This window comes from Dermochelys coriacea, chromosome 3, assembly GCF_009764565.3.
Source record: "Dermochelys coriacea isolate rDerCor1 chromosome 3, rDerCor1.pri.v4, whole genome shotgun sequence".
Lineage (NCBI taxonomy): Eukaryota > Metazoa > Chordata > Testudines > Dermochelyidae > Dermochelys > Dermochelys coriacea.
The window spans coordinates 2022307-2044740 of NC_050070.1; the positions used below are offsets into that span (position 1 = coordinate 2022307).

At 45.0% G+C, this 22434-nt stretch overlaps 1 protein-coding gene across 9 annotated transcripts in view; it reads right to left on the reverse strand.

The window, feature by feature from the left end:
• DTNB (dystrobrevin beta) overlaps window positions 1-22434 on the reverse strand; it is a 412789-nt gene that overhangs the window by 10572 nt on the left and 379783 nt on the right. For 3 of the 9 annotated variants that reach the window (XM_043509975.1, XM_038394844.2, XM_043509977.1), the window contains one exon: window positions 14527-14577. The exons of 2 other annotated variants lie outside the window; for them this stretch is intronic. In XM_043509975.1, the coding sequence (XP_043365910.1) occupies window positions 14527-14577 (51 nt within the window). Of the gene's footprint in view, window positions 1-14526; window positions 14581-16504; window positions 21580-22434 lie in introns of those variants that run through there. 4 more of the 9 variants (XM_043509974.1, XM_043509981.1, XM_043509976.1 and 1 more) reach the window with 2 other exon arrangements.

Sequence of the window (22434 nt, forward strand, 5' to 3'; positions counted from 1 at the left end):
TCTTTGCGTGATTGTCCACATGGATCTACTCTTGGTGACTAACAAACAGTTATAAATTCATAGTACTTCCACATCTTGAATACTGCGTGCAGATGTGGTTGCCCCATCTCAAAAAAGAGATATTGGAATTGGAAAAGGTTCAGAAAAGGGCAGCAAAAATGCTGAGGGGTCTGGAACAGCTGCCATGTGAGGAGCGATTAATAAGTCTGGGACTTTTCAGCTTGGAAAGAGACGACTAAGGGGGGAGAGGATCGAGGTCTATAAAATCACGACTGGTGTGGAGAGAGTGAATAAGGAAGAAGTGTTATTTACTCCTTCTCATACCACAAGAACTAGGGGTCACCAAATGAAATTAATAGGCAACAGATTTAAAACAAACAAAAGGAAGTGTTTTTTTTCCCCACACACTGTACAGTCAACCTGTTGAACTCCTTGCCAGAGGATGTTGTGAAGGCCAAGACTATAACAGGGTTCAAAAAAGAACTAGATACATTCATGGAGGATCGGTCCATCAATGGCTATTAGCCAGGATGGGCAGGGATGGTGCCCCTAGCCTCTGTTTGCCAGAAGCTGGGAATGAGTGACAGGGGATGGATCACTTGAGGATTCCCTGTTCTGTTCATTCCCTCTGGAGCACCTGACATTTGCCACTGTTGGAAGACAGGATACTGGGCTAGATGGACCTTTGATCTGACTCAGTATGGCCATTTTTATGTCCTTGTGTACTGTTTGCTTAAAGGTGGGTAATAGGAGTCCTACTTAACCAGTGTCTTCAGGACAGCGCTACTAAAGCGGACATCCAATTTGTAAGTCTCTACCAAAGAACAGCATCTTGTGAATGTAGAACTGATATATATGTAGCTGCTCTATAGATATCGGAAATAGGGACATTCTTCAAACAGGAAACAGAGGCTGCCTGAGCTCTAGGGGAATGAGTTCCAAGGAGGTTGCTCTAATTTGGAAAATTCGTAACATGTTCTTATGCATGTGGAGACCCATTTAGAGAATTTCTGAGAGGATACTGCCTTATATCCTATCTGCAAAGGCCACAAGGTATCAAAGACTAGGTGTGCTCCTACATGACTTCATCTTGTTAGGGTAGTATGATTAGTACAATAATGCCCTTACTACTATTTCATGATGTTTAGCTTCCCCTGGAATTGAGTGAGTGTTAGGGAATAAAAATGGGATATGAATAAATAGGTTCCTGTGGAACTCCAAACTACCGCAGGCAGGAACATGGGATGAGGCCTGAGGATGACCCTGTCCTTATGAGACATGATATAAGAGGGACCTACCACAAGGTTCTCTCCCCTACCCTTCGAGCTGGTGTAAAAGTTATTTTAAAAGGTAGCCTTCATTGATAAGTAGTGTAGGGAAGAGTTTACTAAGGGCTCAAACAGGGGACATAAGAACACAACAACAGCCACACTGGGTCAGACCAAAGGTCCATCTAGCCCAGTATCCTGTCTTTTGATGGTGGCCAATGCCAGGTGCTTCAGAGGGACCAATCAGCCCTGCTAATATTATACTGAGGCCCCAAGAGGAAGATTCCCAAACTGGGGAAAAAACATGAAAAAGGCTTTAATAAACCTTGCCACTATAGGGTGGGAAATATAGCGTGTCCCTGGATAGGAGGCTGATGCGCAGAGACTGCTGCTAGATGTACCGTTAGGGTGCTGAGAGAAAGTCCAGATTGTTAGGGTTAGTAGATAGTCCAGTCATGCTGAAATGGGTGATATCAAGGGAGACAGGTGATACTGATATGCTCAGATAGAAAGCTCCTCCATTCAGCTTTCTGTCAGTCTAATTGAGGCTTTCCTGCTTTGGAGCAGAATGTTCTGAACATCAGCTAAACAACTTCTTTTGGTAGATGTCATCCAACCAGCATCTAAGCTGTCAGATGTCATGATGCTAGGTCTGCGTTTGGACCCTGACTCTTGGTCTGTGATGCTATGTTGGGCACTGTTGAGGGAATGAAAGAAACATCTGACAGGGAGCCCAGACTGATTAATCAACTCATCGACATTAGATCATCCAGTCTGATCTCCTACATATCACAGGCCATTACATTTCATCCAGTTACTGCTCTATGGAGCCCAATCTCTTGTGCTGACTAAAGCATATATTTCTGAAAGGTAACCAGACTTGATCTGAGGAAATCAAGAGATGGAGAATCTATCATCTCCTTTGGTAGTTTGTTCCAAAGGTTAAAATCACCCTCACAGTTACAAATTTGTGCCTGATTTCTAATTTTAATCTGTCTGGTTTCAGCTTCCAGCAATGGCCTCTTGTTTATGCCTTTCTCTGCGAAATTAAAAATCTCTTTAATGCCTGTGATTTGCTCCCCAGGATGGTACTCAGACACTGTAATCAAGCTACCTCTCGATCTTCTTTATCAATGCTAAACAGATTGACCTATTGAAGTCTCTCACAATAAGGCACTTTCTCCAGCCCTCATTGCTGATAAAGTGTGCAGATGACACAGAAATTGGTGGAGTGGTCATGAGGACATGGGCAGGGCAGTCATACAGAGCAAACCGGATCACTCGGTAAGCTCGACAAATTCAAACAAAATGAATTTTAAAACAGCCAAATGCAAAGTTATACACCTAGGAACAAGGAAATCACAGATTCATAGATTCAAGGCCAGAAGGAAACACTGTGATCATCTAGTCTGACCTCCTGCATAGCACTGGCCAGAGACTTGCTCCAAAATAATTCCTAGAGTGGATCCTTTAGAAAAATATCCAGTCTTGATTTTAAAATTGCCAGTGAGGGAGAATCCACCATGACCCTTGGCAATTGTTCCAATGGTTAATTAGTCTCATGATTACAAATTTACACTTTATTTCCAGTCTTCATCTAGCTTCATCTTCCAGCCATTGGATCATGTTAGACCTTCCTCCGCTAGACTGAAAAGCCCATTAATAAATATCTGTTCCCCATGGAGATACTTACAGGTTGTAATCAAGTCACCTGTGATGGGGGATACAAACCTCATTCTGGGCCCAAGGGGGTTAAAAGACAATAGTGGGCCCAGGTAGCCCCACCCCTCCCAGCCTGCCGACCACGTTCAGATTGAAGGAGCTGGTTACAAGGGGCTCAGCAGAGGGTGTTGGACAGGCTACAGGAGAGATGAATCGTTCACAACAAAGGTTGTGCCTGAGCGGGGACTATAGAGAGGTGAGGCCCACAGGCAGAGCCCTCTCTAACCAACCCCTTTGAGAACCTACAGGGCCCTGCTCCTTTGGATTTTTGTTGTTTTTGAGATTGACTGTTAGGACTACAGGGGCCTGCCCCAAACTGAAGGAACCTATTGATGGGAGGTAGCTCAAGGAAACGGACTTGGATTTACTGCAGGGAGGACCCTTTGGTGTTGCTTCCCGCTGGGGCCCATGGGAGAGGGAGGGCCTGGGTTCCCCTACACGCCCCCCTAAGGGCTGAGGCCCAGATGCAGGTGGAAAGCCAAAGATTCTCTCCTTATAGTCAGGAACAGGTATCACCACCAACCTGACCTAGGGGCTAGGGCCAGATGTTGGGTATGCTAACCACTAGGATGGCTGGTCCTCTGAGCCCCCTATTGCAACACTCTCAACCTTCTCTTTGTTGGCACGAATGCAGGCCATGCTTACAGAATTAGAGATTATGCCCTGGAAAGCAATGACTCTGAAAAGGATTTTGGAGCCACAGTTGACAAGCAATACAAGATGAGCTCCGGTGTGATGCTATAAAAAACAGCGCTAATGCAATCCTCAGGGGAGTAGTGTACCGTAGCAGCAGTGAGGTGATTTCCCCTCTCTTTATGGCATTAGTGAGACCGATGCTGGAATACTCCATCCAGTTCTGGTGCCCACATTTTAAAAAAGAGGTTGAAAAATAGGAGAGTGCAGAGAAGAGCCACAAAAATGATCTGAGGGATGGAGAAAATGCCTTACAGTGAGAGACTTAAAAGAGCTCAATCTAATTAGCTTCTGAAAAAGGAGACTGTGAAGTGACTTGATGACAAGTGTATATGGACCTTCACTGGGAGAAAATATAAGGTATTACAGGGCTCTTCAATCAAATGGAGAAAGACACACGAAGAACCAATGGCACTGCTTTATGGAGCCCAAGAGCCTGGGGTGGAATCTCAGCTCTCTGGGTGCCCCTGGAGAGAAACTATGGGAGGACTGATGTTTAGCTGCATCTTTCCTTTTGGAATCTGAGGAGGAACAATTTTAGGTAGACTTCTCTAGCTTTAGGAGTTTGTTTTCAGTAGGAGCAACATATGGACCACTGGCTCAGGGACATGTCCCTCCCCAAGACAAAACAAGCATTGGGAATGCCTGTCTTTAAACATCATTGAAGCTTCAGGTTTTGAACCCTAAGGATTTTGCTTCTGACATCGTATTAGAGACCTTCTGTGGAGGATAGGGGTGGAGGTGGTCCTGGCTTAAAAACTAAATATCTGATTTTAAAATGTTTGGGTTTTTTTGTGCCAGTAGCCAAAAAGACTAACAGTACTAACTAACTGTACTAAAGACTAACTATCACCAGGACATCTAGGGCGCAGGCATGTGCTCATCAAATACTGCTGGCCAAACTCTCATGCCTGGGTGCATGTACACTGTGATGCGGTGTTCACCTCACACAGGATTGGAAGGGGCTAAGGTGGCCAGGTAGACCTATTAACTGCACCTGCAGGAAGAGCCAGGAAACAGGGAATTGAGGGTAAGCAGGTTCAGCTGGGCAGGAACAGGCATGGCCCATTAACACCTCTGCAGTCATAGGAGAAAAAGGGGGTCAGAGAGCTACAGATGGTTGTAATAAGCCATATATCCAGTGTCTCCGTTCAGTCCATGATTTTTAGTATCTAGCAGAGTAATAAATTTAAGATGCCAGGCTCATCTTTTGAAAGTGTTGTGCAGGTTTCCTTTGACTGCGAAATCCTTAACAAACATCACATCCACCATAATCTCTCCATTGCGGAGAGGACAGCCGTGCCGTCCCTGAAATCTAACCACTGGACAGTGATCAAAGCAGCAGAAAAAGGGGGTTCCACTGTAGTTATCAATAGTGATGACTACATTAACAAGGCCAACCCACAGCTCTCCAATACCGCCTACTATGAAGAATTTAGAGAAGACCCGACACCACAAAATTTACCAAGGAACTTATGGATATCATCAAATCCTTCCCCCAAACAACTCCAAGAGAAACTCTACAAACACATCCCCCACAAACTCACCCAGAGACCTTCGACATGCTCTCAACATACACAAGCCAGGGAACCCTGGCAGACCCATTGTATCTGACCATGGCACTCTGACTGAAGGAATATCAGGACTCAAAGAAACCATCCTCAAACTACTCACCACACAAAGGGCCAACTACCTCCAAGACACAACCGACTTCCTCCACAAACTCTGCAAAATTAACAGCCTCCCTCAGAACACCATCCTCACCACCATGGATGTCACTTCCCAATACACCAATGTCCCTCACAATGACAGCATAGCTGCCTGCCTCAAATATTTGCAAGACAGTGGACAACCCCCTGAAGCCCCTCTGACCTCACTACTGGTGGTCATCTGCCACCCCACACTGGAGCCAAGACGCAGTATCATCAAACAACTACAACCCATATGTGACGGGGACCCCATTCTGAAAGAAAACTTTCCTGAACCCCCACTTCTGGCCTTTAAACAACCCCCAACCCCTCCAAGCTCATCATCAGAAACAAGCTCCCCACCGACAAGGACACCAATTCAAAGTGACACCAGACCCTGTCAGAACAACAGATGCAAAACCTGCAGACATATCTCCAGTTCTACAATGATCATCACCTCACACTGCATACTTTTCAAAATCCATGGGTCCTACACTTGCCTATCACAACATGTGGTATACCTCATCCAGTGCACTAAATCCCTCAATAAGAACTATGTGGGTGAAACCAGACAATCACTCTGCTCTCAAGTGAACTCACACGGGAAAATGATAAAAGACAAAAACACCCTATCCCCTGTGGGCGAACCCTTTTCACAAAGCGATCACTCTATACCTGACCTCTCAGGCCTCATCCTCAAAGAAAACCTGTACAACACTCTCAAAAGACAAGCCTGGGAGCTTACATTCATTACTCCGCTAGACACTAAAAATCATGGACAGAACAGAGACACTAGATATATGGCCTATTACAACAATCTGTAACCCACCAACCCTCTCTTTTTCTCCTATGACTCTACCTTGAATGGTTTCTTACAATAGATGCTAACGGCTTATGTTAAACAATCTGTTCCACCTTGCATTTTGCTGTGATGCGGGGAGTTCCTTCCCCAGACCAGAAGAAGAGCTCTGTGTGGCTCGAAACTTGTCTCTCTCACCAACAAAAGTTGGTCCAATAAAAGATATTATCTCATTGACCTTGTCTCTCTAATGGTAGCCCAGCAAGTCGGGAAGGACTGGGAATTATGTATTGGCAATGTCAATTCAAACATTAGCCAAGGGTTCATTGTGTACAGAAGGCATAGGCAGAAATGGTACCTAGAAGATACTACAGTAACTGGCATGCTAGAAATACATGCACAGATTAAAAAAAGATTAGAGAATGTAGGGTAAATGAAACAGATTACTGCTGGTGGTCTCAAACAACTACTTCTTACTGTTCAGTGATGACTCATAAGAATCTTCAAACTCCCTCTCTTCCCCCTATTTTCCATGCAAGGTACATTACACATTTGGAAAAAAGAGAGTGAACATCTGCTAAGCATCCAAAATATCTAATTAAGGAAAAAGATTCCAGGGATAAGAGCCTTGTATGATTTAAAGCCAACATGATATTACCTTCAAAAACTGTTGATTTCACTGAAGTCAGATGTGTTATTGCTAGTAAAAGAAAACCCAAAAGCCCAAACAAGCCTATCATTTCAACTAGTGATGGGTAAACTTCAGAGGAGTCAGAGAAGCCCCAAACATCTGGCTTGCTCCTGTAACCCTAAAACCCCCACAATACCAACTGGCAAAGGGTTCACTATTCTGTAACAACAACTCCTATCAGGCCTGACAAACTCACTACACCTGACACACTGCTTTCATAGTATTTACCCAAGTGTCTTGTGAGGTATCAAACAAAAGCCAACACCACACTGCTTATAATATCACTGTGAAATGTATATACTGACACTATCCAAGGAATCTTCTGTGCGTGTGTATAAAAATTATGCTTTCAAGTCTGTAACAAGGCAGAGTGGATAAACAGGTCATCTGCCAGACAAAAGCATGTCTCTTCAGCTATTCCTGTCTTGGAGGTAAATGAAGCATTGTAAAGACGACACAAAGGAAGCCCCATTTCAATGTAAGTCAACAGGAAAAACAGGTTAATGAGGGATGCAAACTCAACATGTGAGCATCCCAGAGTATGAACCCCAGGCAGTTACCCTGACTCTGGGAACAAGGAGAATGGCCTTTGGGAAATATACGGAGAAGCAAAAGGACACGGTTATCCATTTCACTGAGCACACCCTTGGCAGAGGAGGATGGTTCAGGAAGGAATGGATCCTGGATTCAATGAAAACCAGTAAACTCTGCAGAGAGACTTTGAGGGTGAGAAATTGCATTAGACAAGGGTTGTGGTCTGTTAAGTCTTAGACTTGGTCTACACTACCAAATTAGGTCTGTTTAACTAAGTTGGTCAGGGATGTGATGTGGGAACAAATGATACAGCCAGATTCTCGCTGGAAAGTATCAAGGAAGACTATGCTAGGCTGGGGAAGACACTTAAGGAAATTGAGGCTCAGGTGATCTTTAGCGGGATCCTTCCTGTTCCTAGAGAAGGGCAACAAAGGTCTGACAAGATTATGACTGTCAACAGATGGCTTAGGCAGTGGTGCTATAAGGAGGGCTTTGGGATGTATGGCCACTGGGAGGCATTCACGGACAGAGGTCAGTTCTCTTGGGATGGACTTCATCTGAGTAGGGAAGGAAATAGACTTCTAGGATCGAGGCTGGCACAACTGATAAAGAGAGCTTTAAACTAGGAATTGGGGGGAGATGGATGGGAGATGTCCAGAAAATCTCCACGCCAGATTTTAGCATTGAGAGGGAAGAAGATGAAGTAAGAAAGGATATAGCCATGGGTAGGAGAATGTATATAAGGAGTGAGGGCGGTGTGGATACTAGTCTAATAGGTTATACTGGATGTAGAATGACTGTGCCTAATAGGGTACAAAATGTGAGCGAGGCCAAACAGCAAAAATTAAGATGTTTGTACACCAATGCGAGGAGTCTAGGTAACAAAATGGAGGAACTAGAGCTACTGGTGCAGGAAGTGAAACCAGATATTATAGGGATAACAGAAACATGGTGGAATAGTAGTCATGACTGGACTACAGGTATTGAAGGGTATGTGCTGTTTAGGAAAGACAGAAACAAAGGTAAAGGGGGTGGAGTAGCATTGTATATCAATGATGAGGTAGAATGTAAAGAAATAAGAAGCGATGCAATGGATAAGACAGAGTCCGTCTGGGCAAAAATTACATTGGGGAAGAAAACTAGTAAAGCCTCTCCTACGATAGTGCTTGGGGTGTGCTATAGACCTCCGGGATCTAATTTGGATATGGATAGAGCCCTTTTTAATGTATTTAATCAAGTAAATACTAATGGAAACTGCGTGATCATGGGAGACTTTAACTTCCCAGATATAGACTGGAGGACCAGTGCTAGTAATAATAATAGGGCTCAGATTTTCCTAGATGTGATAGCTGATGGATTCCTTCATCAAGTAGTTGCTGAACCGACTAGAGGGGATGCCATTTTAGATTTAATTTTGGTGAGTAGCGAGGACCTCATAGAAGAAATGGTTGTAGGGGACAATCTTGGCTCAAGTGATCATGAGCTAATTCAGTTCAAACTAAATGGAAGGATTAACAAAAATAAATCTGCAACTAGGGTTTTTGATTTCAAAAGGGCTATTAGTTAGGGAAGTGGATTGGACTGAAGAATTTATGGATCTAAAGGTAGAGGAGGCCTGGGATTACTTTAAATCAAAACTGCAGAAGCTATCGGAAGCCTGTATCCCAAGAAAGGGGAAAAAATTCATAGGAAGGAGTTGTAGACCAAGCTGGATGAGCAAGCATCTTAGAGAGGTGATTATGAAGAAGCAGAAAGCATACAGGGAGTGGAAGATGGGAGGGATCAGCAAGGAAATCTACCTAATTGAGGTCAGAAGATGTAGGGATAAAGTGAGAGAGGCTAAAAGTCGAGTAGAGTTGGACCTTGCAAAGGGAATTAAAACCAATAGTAAAAGGTTCTATAGTCATATAAATAAGAAGAAAACTAAGAAAGAAGAAGTGGGGCCGCTTAACACTGAGGTTGGAGTGGAGGTTAAAGATAATCTAGGCATGGCCCAATATCTAAACAAATACTTTGCCTCAGTCTTTAATAAGGCTAAAGAGGATCTTGGGGATAATGGTAGCATGACAAATGGGAAGGAGGATATAGAGGTAGATATTACCATATCAGAGGTAGAAGCGAAACTGAAAGAGCTTAATGGGACTAAATCAGGGGGCCCAGATAATCTTCATCCAAGAATATTAAAGGAGTTGGCACCTGAAATTGCAAGCCCATTAGCAAGAATTTTTAATGAATCTGTAAACTCAGGAATAGTACCAAATGATTGGAGAATTGCTAATATAGTTCCTATTTTTAAGAAAGGAAAAAAAAGTGATCCGGGTAACTACAGGCCAGTTAGTTTGACATCTGTAGTATGCAAGGTCCTGGAAAAAATTTTGAAGGAGAAATTAGTTAAGGACATTGAAGTCAATGGTAAATGGGACAAAATACAACATGGTTTTACAAAAGGTAGATCGTGCCAAACCAATCTAATCTCCTTTTTTGAAAAAGTAACAGATTTTTTAGATAAAGGAAATGCAGTGGATCTAATTTACCTAGATTTCAGTAAGGCATTTGATACCGTGCCACATGGGAATTATTAGTTAAATTGGAGAAGATGGGGATCAATATGAACATCAGAAGGTGGATAAGGAATTGGTTAAAGGGGAGACTGCAACGGGTCCTACTGAAAGGCGAACTGTCAGGTTGGAGGGAGGTTACCAGTGGAGTTCCTCAGGGATCGGTTTTGGGACCAATCTTATTTAATCTTTTTATTACTGACCTTGGCACAAAAAGTGGGAGTGTGCTAATAAAGTTTAGATTCATAGATTCATAGATACTAAGGTCAGAAGGGACCATTCTGATCATCTAGTCCGACCTCCTGCACAGCGCAGGCCACAGAATCTCACCCACCCACTCCTATGAAAAACCTCACCCATGTCTGAGCTATTGAAGTCCTTAAATCATGGTTCAAAACTTCAAGGAGCAGAGAAGCCTCCCTCCAGTCAACCATGCCCCATGCTACAGAGGAAGGCAAAAAAACCTCCAGGGCCTCTCCAATCTGCCCTGGAGGAAAATTCCTTCCCGACCCCAAATATGGCAATCAGCTAAACCCTGAGCACATGGGCAAGATTCACCAGCCAGATACCCAGGAAAGAATTTTCTATAGTAAAGTTTGCAGATGATACAAAGCTGGGAGGTATTGCCAATTCGGAGAAGGATCGGGATATTATACAGGAGGATCTGGATGACCTTGTAAACTGGAGTAATAGTAATAAGATGAAATTTAATAGTGAGAAGTGTAAGGTTATGCATTTAGGGATTAATAACAAGAATTTTAGTTATAAGTTGGGGACGCATCAATTAGAAGTAACGGAAGAGGAGAAGGACCTTGGAGTATTGGTTGATCGTAGGATGATTATGAGCTGCCAATGTGATATGGCTGTGAAAAAAGCTAATGCGGTTTTGGGATGCATCAGGAGAGGCATTTCCAGTAGGGATAAGGAGGTTTTAGTACCGTTATACAAGGCACTGGTGAGACCTCACCTAGAATACTGTGTGCAGTTCTGGTCTCCCATGTTTAAAAAGGATGAATTCAAACTGGAGCAGGTACAGCGAAGGGCTACTAGGATGATCCGAGGAATGGAAAACTTGTCTTATGAAAGGAGACTTAAGGTGCTTGGCTTGTTTAGCCTAACTAAAAGAAGGTGGAGGGGAGATATGATTGCTCTCTATAAATATATCAGAGGGATAAATATAGGAGAGGGAGAGGAATTATTTAAGCTCAGCACCAATGTGGACAGAAGAACTAATGGGTATAAACTGGCCACCAGGAAGTTTAGACTTGAAATCAGACGAAGGTTTTTAACCATCAGAGGAGTGAAGTTTTGGAATAACCTTCCAAGGGAAGCAGTGGGGGCAAAAGATCTATCTGGTTTTAAGATTCTACTCGATAAGTTTATGGAGGAGATGGTATGATGGGATAATGGGATTTTGGTAAGTAATTGATCTTTAAATATTCAGGGTAAATAGGCCAAATCCCCTGAGATGGGATATTAGATGGATGGGATCTGATTTACTATAGAAAATTCTTTCCTGGGTATCTGGCTGGTGAATCTTGCCCATGTGCTCAGGGTTTAGCTGATTGCCATATTTGGGGTCGGGAAGGAATTTTCCTCCAGGGCAGATTGGAGAGGCCCTGGAGGTTTTTTTGCCTTCCTCTGTAGCATGGGGCATGGTTGACTGGAGGGAGGCTTCTCTGCTCCTTGAAGTTTTGAACCATGATTTAAGGACTTCAATAGCTCAGACATGGGTGAGGTTTTTCATAGGAGTGGGTGGGTGACGTTCTGTGGCCTGCGCTGTGCAGGAGGTCGGACTAGATGATCAGAATGGTCCCTTCTGACCTTAGTATCTATGAATCTATGTGAAAAATCCACACCTCTGATTAGTGCAATTAAGTCATCCTAAGACCCTGTGCAGAGTTCTTCCGTCGATCTAGCTACTGCCTCTCAGGGAGGTGGACTACCTAGGCCCATGGGAGAACTCTTCCTATTGGCATAGGTAGCGTCTACACTAAAGTGCTACAGCAGTGCAGCAATGCTGGTGCAGAGTTTTAAGGGTAGACAAGCCCTTAGTCTCTAGAATGAGTGTTACACTTCATAGAATCATAGAATATCAGGGTTGGAAGGGACCCCAGAAGGTCATCTAGTCCAACCCCCTGCTCAAAGCAGGACCAAGTCCCAGTTAAATCATCCCAGCCAGGGCTTTGTCAAGCCTGACCTTAAAAACCTCTAAGGAAGGAGATTCTACCACCTCCCTAGGTAACGCATTCCAGTGTTTCACCACCCTCTTAGTGAAAAAGTTTTTCCTAATATCCAATCTAAACCTCCCCCATTGCAACTTCTGTTGTGTTTGTAACCATTTTTGTTTCCATTATTCTTACTCAATACTAACTTGAATCTGTGACTCTCTGTTCTTTGTTGTGTGGTAAGATGGCCGATGTTAGTATGGTGGATCCTGCGCTTTTCTTGGCAGGGGGGTTAAGACACCACCTCTTCCCCCTGCTCTTGAGCCACTGAGGTCCCTGCTAGTGGCCCGGGAAGGTGATAGAGGAGGGAAGTGCGGGAGGGGTCTGGGTTTGCTCCTCAATCTGAGTCCCAGCCCCTCTCAACCCCTGCGGGTTCTTACCCTCTTCCCCCTTGGGTGGGGAACCTTCAGTCCTTAGACACTGTGGGAGGGAGTCTCCCTCGCCTGTTGGGGCAGGGTCTCCCTTACTTCAGTTCTCTGGTATTTCAAATCTTACAACACATCTCCAAGCTCTAGTCCTCTCTCCTTCTTCCTCCTCCCCTGACTGCCTGAAGCAGGGGGTTTTCTTAGGTTCCTGACAGGGCTTAATTGATTGCAGGTGCTCCACTTAACCTGTAGCAACCCTCCCTAGTCTACAGGGAACCACGCCTTAATTAGCCTAGGGCTTATATATTTCCCCTCTACCACTGCTCCTTGCCCTCCTGTATCACAGTTGATAAATATATTTGTTTTTACTATACATAGATTACAGTGCTGTGTTGACATAAAGTGTGAAACCTGAATCATAACCTTCCAGCTCTCTATCTCTCTTTGGGAGGCAGTTTACTTGGTAATTTCTGTGAGTGTCCAGTGACAGGGGCTGGATGCTACAGGGGAATGCTCTTCAAAAGAGGTGCAGGGATTTGGGTGCATCTAAAGTAGTCTGCAAAGCAAGATAGACCTGACAGAGTCCTGAGGACAGTGTTTGAATGGTTGAAAGGCTGGTGCTGTACAAAAGCTGACACCCAGCTACCACAAGAAAAACTCCCTCACACTGGAGAAAGGAGGTAACAAGGTGACTCACAATCCTGGGTGCTCTGAGAAAGGGTCACACCTTCTCAGTACCTATTTGGCCTGGAGATCTTGTGAGAACAGTCTCTTGTGTGAAATTTCATCCCAGCCAGAAGCAGGAAGTGAAGAGGTGTATGGAACAATAAAGAATAAAAAATCTAACGTTGTCAAAGCTCAGCAAAGATTTGTCTCAGGTGAGACATGAATGTTTGGACTGATACTTGTTTAATCCAAATCTCTTTGTCCATCCTTAATTTAAACGTGGAAAGTGCGAGCAAACAGCTCCACAAGCAAATCAGTGTCACACTAAGGGGCACAGCCTGAATTGAAGAACCTCAATGCAATCAAGACTCAGTGCAACTACTGTAAATTCCTTTCCTGGCGAAGAGGTGGTAGCAAATACCTTCACCCAAGCTCCCATGGCCACACCAGGATAAGGGGTTTTCTGTTCAGTCATTTGAGGAAGGCATAGGTGAAACCCCCAAACCCAGTGTCCAGTGACTGGTATTCCACACCCCACACCGCTCGCCTGGGTTTTCTTTCTCCTGAGTCCTGTTGGATAGGGATCATTGGTCCACCTGCACAACAATGCTGTGACAGCCCCACATTACTTCCACATCCTTATAAGCCAGAGGAAGAGCTGCCTGGGGAGGATTAGTTCTAGCTACACTTAGAATCATGGGATTAGACCTACTGTAAGAGGCCCCATTTTGCCGCCTGCACAGGATTGTTCTCAGCAGAATATTGCTGAACACTGTGTCCAGACACGTTTTAAATGCCTCAACCCACAAGGCTTTCCTGCTTCCCTTGAGTGACAATTCCACAGCCTCGCATACCCGATTTCCAGAAGCTTTCCTGATAATTCAGGCTCCATTTTCTATATCTAACCTCACACCATTAATTCTTGTTCCTCTTGTACCATTCAGAGTAACTCCTTTCCTGCCATACTTACACTTGTACATGGCCACTTGCTGAAAGAAAATATTTCAATACATCTGAATACAGAGACAATGGAAACCTGGACATTACTAGTGTCCCAAGCAATGGCAGAAATGGAGAGAGCAAACATATAACAGGGCAGCGAGAGGAACAGAAAGACAAGCCTGATGGGCCCAGCTGAGTGACTGGAGGAGGTGTAACAGCAACAAGGAGCCTCCATAAACTGCCCAAACCCAAAGCCTTTACATGAATGGCTCTGCAGTGCTTGGCACACTGAGGTGGAGACTTTGCAGACACACTCTAATCTCAGACACAGAAATAAATGGGAAAAGCGTTTTACAGCTGAGATCCTTTTACCTCTGTCCTTGCCATTCTGCATCTTTTCCTCTTCTTCTTCACCTACTTCCTCTGCTTCAAAAACAAACAAATGTCAGACAAACACGCGTGGAAACAAGTCACTAGAAAGCGTTTTTCTATAGGCGGGAGCTCGCTAAGAGCCACACTGGCTTGTGAGACTCACACTGGGAAGAGGGCTGTGCTGGAGTGGGAGCCCTCAGGATACTTCAGACTGACTAAGCTGGAATTCTTTCATGCTGTAGTGGCAGCTGCACCATCCTTTCAACTGACAGAGCGTATGCTCCTTCTACCAACTGGTTTAATGACTCCCATTTTCACAATCACCCCGGCAGAGGGTAGTGCCTGCACTTGCCTATAGGACTATGCCTGGCCACGTGTAGCATGATATACAAAGACCTCTTGTGCACCTGTGCAGCCATTGTTGAGCCGTCAAAGAGACTCAGAGTTGTATAACCCAAACAACGGGACGCTGGGGAATGGGTCAGACAGAAAGAAAATGGTGACTCACCTGTTGCATCACAGTTGTTCTTCGAGATGTGGGTGCAGATGTGTATTCTGCTCAGGTGTGCACTGCCTTGTGTGCTGCGAGCTGGAGACTTTTTGCCAACCATTGAGACAGTGCACATGCCTTATACCTCCTCATGGCCCTTCCTGAGCCTACATTAAGGTGGTTCCAGCCTAACCACGCTCAGTAGTGCTCCAACAAACTCGAGTCTCTGGGCAGGAATCCGTGCAGACTTTTCTCTGTTTAGGATAAGATGAAGGTGATCGAACAGGTGGATGATAGTCAATGGATGGCAATGGACCTGACTGTGAGAGACCCCCTGGACCAGCCAACCATCAAGGTAAGGGAAGACATGTATCCCGTTCCTCCTAGAGAAGGCCATCACACATTTGGTGATGACAGGCCAAAGGGGAGTACCATGTACTGATGTTGACAAGTCTGAGGAATTTTCTGAGGCTGGGTAACACAGTTATACTGAAATATGTGTCTAAAAGAACAAGGGCAGCCAACCAACCATTGCCATCTAGAGAACGGAGGATTGAAGCCAGGGTAAGCAGGCGCAATCTCACTTGCTTGATGAACTTGTTGAGAGCCCAGGGATCCAGAACAGTCTCAGTTCCACTCTTGTGTTTGGGGATCAGGAAAAAGATTGGGGGAACTTACTCTGTTCCCCCAAGGTGAGGAGAGCCTGACCCTCCTGAAGGAGCACAGACTCATGAGATGGGTCCCTGAAAAGGGACAGAGAAGGAGGGTAGGGAGGAGGGGTGGAAATTAATGGGACTGAATATCCCAGACCCATAGTACTTAGGACCCACTTGTCTAAAGATATTTGTTCCCATGGGCTGAGGAAGTGGGATAATCTGTCTCCACACTTAGAAGGGATGTGTAGATCATTGTTGGTTGCTATGCTGTCCTCGAAAAACAAGTCCAAAGAGTTGTGTCCCTACAGGAAGCTGAGAGCATGGTAGGTTAGTGGTAATGATAGATGATCTTTTCTGAAGCCTCTCTCTACTCCAAGAGGCATAGTATCATCTGGGAGGACAGAAGGGCTGTCCATGAAAATAATCTAAATATTTCTGCAGGGGCTTGTACTAATGCTTCTTGGAGGCTGGAAGATAAACCCCCAGGTAGTGGAGAGTCACTCATGAATCTTTAAAAGAGAAACACCTCATCTGACTTGTCAGGAAATACAAACTGTCCATCAAAAGACAGAATTTCAGTGGTTTGCTGGATATCTGGTGCTATCCCGGAATTAAATAACCAAGATGCCCTCCTCTTGATGATGGCAGTGGTCATTGCTCTGGAAGAATCACACATTATGTTGAGCATAAGCTTTCGTGAGCTACAGCTCAAAGTGAGCTGTAGCTCACGAAAGCTTATGCTCTAATAAATTTGTTAGTCTCTAAGGTGCCACAAGTACTCCTTTTCTTTTTGCGAATACAGACTAACACGGCTGCTACTCTGAAACATTATGTTGAGAGTAGATTTTAGTGAGATCTTTGCCACAAGCAAGCGCTTTGTCAAGAAAGCTTTGAACTTCTCTCTGGAGTTGTCTGGCAATTTGTCCATGAATTTAGACATCACCTCCCACTGAAAGAGCTTGCTGGTTGTTATTCTCTCCTGGAGTGAAGCAGTAGCACACATTTTCTTCCCAATGCGTCCAGTCTTTCAGGTTCTTTTTCTTTTGGGGTAGAATTAAATCTTCCTTATGGTGTCCTCGCATTAATGACAATTAATGAGTTTGGTTTTGGTGTGAAATTGATACACTCCAGCTTCTGGGAAGGGACATAATATTGTTTTTCTGTTTGCTTGGCTATTGGTGCTAGTGATGCTGACGTGTGCAACAAAGATTTAGCTGTCGATAAGAGGGCATATGTGAGGACCTAGGGACTAGAACCCAGGCCTACAGAGGCACAACCAGTGGGGACTAGGGGCTGCAGGAAGTACTGCTCATGAGACCTAGAGTGACAGTCCTTGTGGCCCTCTGATTGGCCAAGAGCCCCAATTTAATCTCACTGGTTGCCCCAGGAAGGTGTCTAAGTAAGTACACAGACTTTGTCCTGCTGCAACACCAGACTTTGCCTTGTCTCCTGATCTCTGGTTTCTGATGCCAGCCCGACTTCGACCCTGACTCCTGATTCTAGCCCAATACTGCCTCTGGTCTCTGGTCTCCAATGGCAGCCTCACTCTGACCCCAACTCCTGCCTCTCCTCAGTTCTAACCCACTACTGCCTCTGGTGTCTGACCGTGGCCTGACTCTGATCCCAACTCCCGCTTCTTGGTTCTGACCCAGTACTGCCTCTGGTCTCTGATCCCGGCCTGACTCTGACCCTGATTCCTGCTTCTCAGTTCTAATCCGGTTCTGCTGCTAATCTCTGGTTTCTGACCCCGTCTTGACTCTGACCCCGATTCCTGCCTCTCGGTTCTAACCCAGTATTGCATCTGATCTCTGGTCTCTGACCCCAGCCTGACTCTGACCCCAACTCCTGCCTCTCGGTTCTAACCTGGTACTATCTCTGATCTCTCGTGTCTGACTCAGGTTATGGGACTTGGCCTTGTGATTCCTCCAACTCCTCCTCAGAGACTCCTATTTTTGGAAGGAAGACCTCAGCTCAGCTGTGACTGCTACAGGCAAGACCACCTACACCCTGGGTCCCTTACAGCATCATTGATAGGGGGGCAACACCTCCCAGGGCTGAATCCTGGAGGATGTCTACCAATTTGTGAGTATTCTCTTGTACCAGCTCAGCTTAAATGCCCAGAACTGCAGCCATTCTCCTGAGCAGTTCCTGGTAGAACTTGAAGTCCTCTGGAACTGGAGAAGCCAAAGTCAGGGCCACCAAGTCGTCCTGGGAGGGTGTTGACCATGCTGCTGGTGCCAAAGGTGTCACCTGTGGTACGGGTTTGTTCTCCGGCAAAAGGTTAACCACAGAGAATAGCCCAGGAGGAAGAATGTAGTCCTGGACTTCCACAATAGGCTGGTCCATGGCTTGGGCCATTCCCCAGGTAAGGGGATCTTACATCCAAAGTATGCAGAGAACTGGATCTGTGTGAATGAGAAGCACCCCTAGGCTGGGATTATCAGCCTGGAGTATAGCAAGAAGGCCAGTACATTGTGGGCCAGGCAGGTCTGTCTCTACTATGGAAATGTCTCCACTCTCAGTACCAGTGCTTACTCCCTGGCTGTTTGGATGATGTATGGGATTGCATTTGCTGATGTGGGGAACGAGAAGAGTTGCAGGACACTGACCTGGAGTGAGTAGACCTGTCTGAATAATCACTTGGTGTGGTGGGTGCCCAACCGGTAGGGCCTCTGGAAAACCTGACTTGTCCACTGTACAACATGGAAAAGGTAACATCGATACTCTGGTTGGTATCGTAGACAGTCTAGCATGGGGTCTGATACAGAGGACAGATCCTCTATTGGTGCTGAGGGGTCAGGATTCAGACCCCACTCTGATGTAGCTACTGATACTGAGGACACTGGTACCAAGGCTGGTTTTATAGACAGTGCTGTGAGAGAATGGGTGGAGCCTGCCTCTTCATTGGTACTGGAGCTAAAAGCAATCTCTGCCCCAAAGCTGAAGACAATGAAGGGCTTGAGATAGCCTGAGGCACAGTCTCTTCACTGATTTTCTGAGTTAGCAGGAATGCCAGGGCAGCTAGACAAAGCAAGTCTGAAGCTGCCAGATAACCTTGCCAGGTCAATGGCACTGACAGCGATGGTGCTGGAGTTTCCGTAGAGACCAGACTTGACAGCAGTCCCATGGATGGTTCTGGAGTTGCTGGCACAGCACTGGGATTCTTCCATCCTGATACTGGGCAGACACGGGTCTGTCCTGGGTACCAGTCTTGTTGAAAGAGTGAGGTGCTATCTTGATGAAGAGGAGAATAAATTCCTCCTCAATTTCTGGCACTCCGGTCCATTTTATGAGTCCTCTTACGAAGGATCTGTGGAATAATGATGGACCTCTTTCCTGCCTCCATGACTGATGAAAGTCCTGGGGTCTGTCCCCAACTCCCACAGAGGTAGAGGATACCAGTTAACTGAGTGGTTGGAACAGGGTCCTTGTGTCAAGGCAGGTCTCACAGCCTGTTCCAACAAAATGCTGCTTTAGATGAAGATCTCTTGTGGTCTGCATTCTTTTCTTAACAGAACGATACTTCACTATTCCTTGATGTGGTTCTCACCAAGGCACAACAAGTTGCATATGTGGGGGTCACAGGTAGGGACAGGCAATGCCCAAAGCCTGGGGTATGCTCCAGAACTATACAAACTAACTGTACCACTAAATATACAAATAAACTAACTAATCTAACAAACAATGGGTGCTAACTGCCAGAAAGTATTTATACTATGAAATACCAAATCACGGAGTGTGACTCAGCAGAGAAATCATGAGGAGATTCCAACATGGGGAGCTCCAACCGAAGCCACAGGCGGTAAGAAGGAAATGAGGGGGTTTAGGGAAGTGCCACCTTCATATAGCCTCGAGAGGAGCCAGGAGAAGACACAGAGCATGCGTGCCGCCCCAACAGGGTACTACAGTGGCAAAAAGTCTCCAGTTTGCAGTGCACAAGATGCCAGCACACTGGAGTGGAATACAGGTCTGCACTCACTCCAAGCAAGAAGATCCGCTCTGAAGGAAAATCTGAAACAGTTTTATGGAGATCCAAGAGGAAGAAAACTTGATGTTAATTACTGAAGTTCTCAAAGCCTAATCATGTGAGGTGCCGAGAGACCTCAACACTCATGAAAGTCACTGGGGTGGCACAGCTGTAACTGAGAACAGATTCTGGTCCAAGAAATACACTTCTCATTAAGTCTCTCAGTGACAGAAAGGAAGTGCATGCTGATGGAGCAAGTAGAGTCACAGAGTTTAGTCACAGAATTTAAAGCCAGAAGGGGCCATCAGATTACAGTCCACAGGAGACTAGACTATTGTGTGTCTCCAGGAGAGAATAGAAGAGACCAAAGAGCCCCAAATGCCAAATATCCCTGCAATGGCAGGGAAATGATTGAGCTATAGCTAGATATTATTGACAAGAGACCTGCACCCACATGCTGCAGAGGAAAGAAAAAACCCCAAAGTTACTGGCAATCTGGTCTGGGGAAAAAAATTTTTCCGATCCCACATATGGTGATCATTTAGTTCCTGAGCATGTGAGCAAGAACCAGCCACACAAGCACCTGAGAGGGAGAATGTTCCATGCCACCTCACCCCTGACCATCCCATCCCGTGTTCCAACTTTAGCCGTAATGCTTCAGAGAAAGACCAAAATCTTCCCCAGAATACATGGGTGGGGGCATCACTTTCTGACCCCTGCAGATGGCCAACTGAAGCCCAGAAGCAAGAGGTTTTAGGAACATAGGACAAACTGGAATTGAGCAACAAGGCTCACTTTATTTAACTCAGTTAAGCTGAAGTGAATTTATGGGCCAGGCTAGTATTTATATTGAGGAGAATGTGGGCAGAAGGGCAAGTTCCTTCTCATTTCGGGGGGGGGTGTGCGGGGGTGTCATATCTCTGTATATAGTATTTCTAGTAACATTATGTAAACAGATAATAGTTATTACAGGAAGTGATATTTCCCTTGTCCCATGTTTTAAAATATATAAATAGAGTTTTGAAAGAGAAAAAAAAAACACCTGTAATAGAAAGCACAACTTGAAAAGCTTGAGTAGTGTAAATTGGTTCTGACCAAAGGGGATCTTTAATAGAGAAGTCAAAGAAACTGGCGTTTTCTTCATTGTTCTGACTATAGCCAATTGATAAATATCACTTTGAGAAATCAGAAGTGCTTCTAACAATGGCCTTTTCCATGGTGCCCAACATGACAAGTGAAATATGTAATATGATGTTGGCAGAAATCACTGACTGAAACGAAACAATATTTTTAAAAATCACAAAGGTGAGCTGGGGCTCCAAGCAACTTCTGAGTCTGGCTGCTATACTTGTCTCTTGCTTCTCAAGCTAAGTGGGGCTGGGAAAGTTAGACAGCAGCCTGCTTAGTCCTTAGGATAAGGAGTATATGTTACCTTATGTTGCTTTTGAATGCCCTATCTGGTCATCGCTCTAAGTGGTATCCAGTATTTCCTGGCCAGGGAAGATTGTGTCAACATGGAACTTTCCTAAGGGTAGGGAAAGGTGGACTGGGGCATAGTCAAACTTTTTGTGAGAAGCCCATGCTTTATACTCAAATCTATCTACTGTCTACTGAATATCTGCAGAAGCAATTCTTCTTTTCCCTTTTTGCTCTCCTCAGGGCACTGTTTTTTGAATGCAGACGAAGATGCTATAGGCCAAATAGATGCTAGGTACTGTAGCTCACACCTGTGACTCACAAAAACATCCCAAACGTCATGTCTGCAACTATAGCTGGCAGGGAATCCAGGCCTGGAGGAGGGTTACGTTCTCCTAGTTTAATTCTTGACTAACGTGTTAAATCCCATTGAATCTCATCAGCTGAGTATAATTCACGCTTTTCCTATCTTACACAAGTGAAATTATTTCAGATATTTTCAAGGGATCTGTCTTCTTTAGTATTTGCATATAATCAAATACAAGATAGTAATTAATTTCATCTTCAGTCCCCCATGCATTATAAATGCCTTACATAACAAGACTGAAATAACTATCAATAGCATAAACCTTGCTTTGTTTGTATTTGTCAAACGCTGTACAGATTTCAAAAGAGGCCTGGAGATCAGAAGTCCTGTATCCCTGACACAAGTCACTGTGGGCCAGTGTCTGATCTCAGGTACATTAGTGTAAATCTGCAGTACTATGAAAAGCAAGAAATAAATTACTGCAGACATCTGTCTTTGGCTGAGAGTTTATTCACCATGTTTCAGCCTGAGGGGTGATTTACTGAAGAAACACAAGGTCCTTTAAGAGAAGGTTACTCATCTTGTGCAGTAACTGAGGTTCTTCGATATGTGTGTTCCTGTGGATGCTCCACTTCAGGTGATTGTGCGCCCCTGCACCTCTAGTCGGAGAATTTCAACAGCAGTACCTGGTTGTGCTGCACATGCTCTCTCCCTCTCTCGCACCTGTAGCAACGATTAACTAGGGCTTTGCGGCTAACCCCCCTTCAGTTCCTTCTCTACCACAGAGGACATTACTAGAACTCCAAAGTACAGTGGAGAAGGGTGGGTAGTGGAGCAGCCACAAACGGCGCACATCTCAAAGAACCTCAAGTTACTGCGCAATATGAGTAACCTTCTTCTTCTTCTTCTTCTTCAAGTGATGTCCCTGTGGGTGCTCCACTTCAAGTGGCTGTAGAACAGTGCCCCTCTGTGGAAAGGAGGGGTTTCGGAGTTGGGTCTGTGATCGGTGATAAGACCGTGTGTCCTAATAAAGTGTCGGATGTTGAGACCTGCTCAATCGTGTAGTATTGAA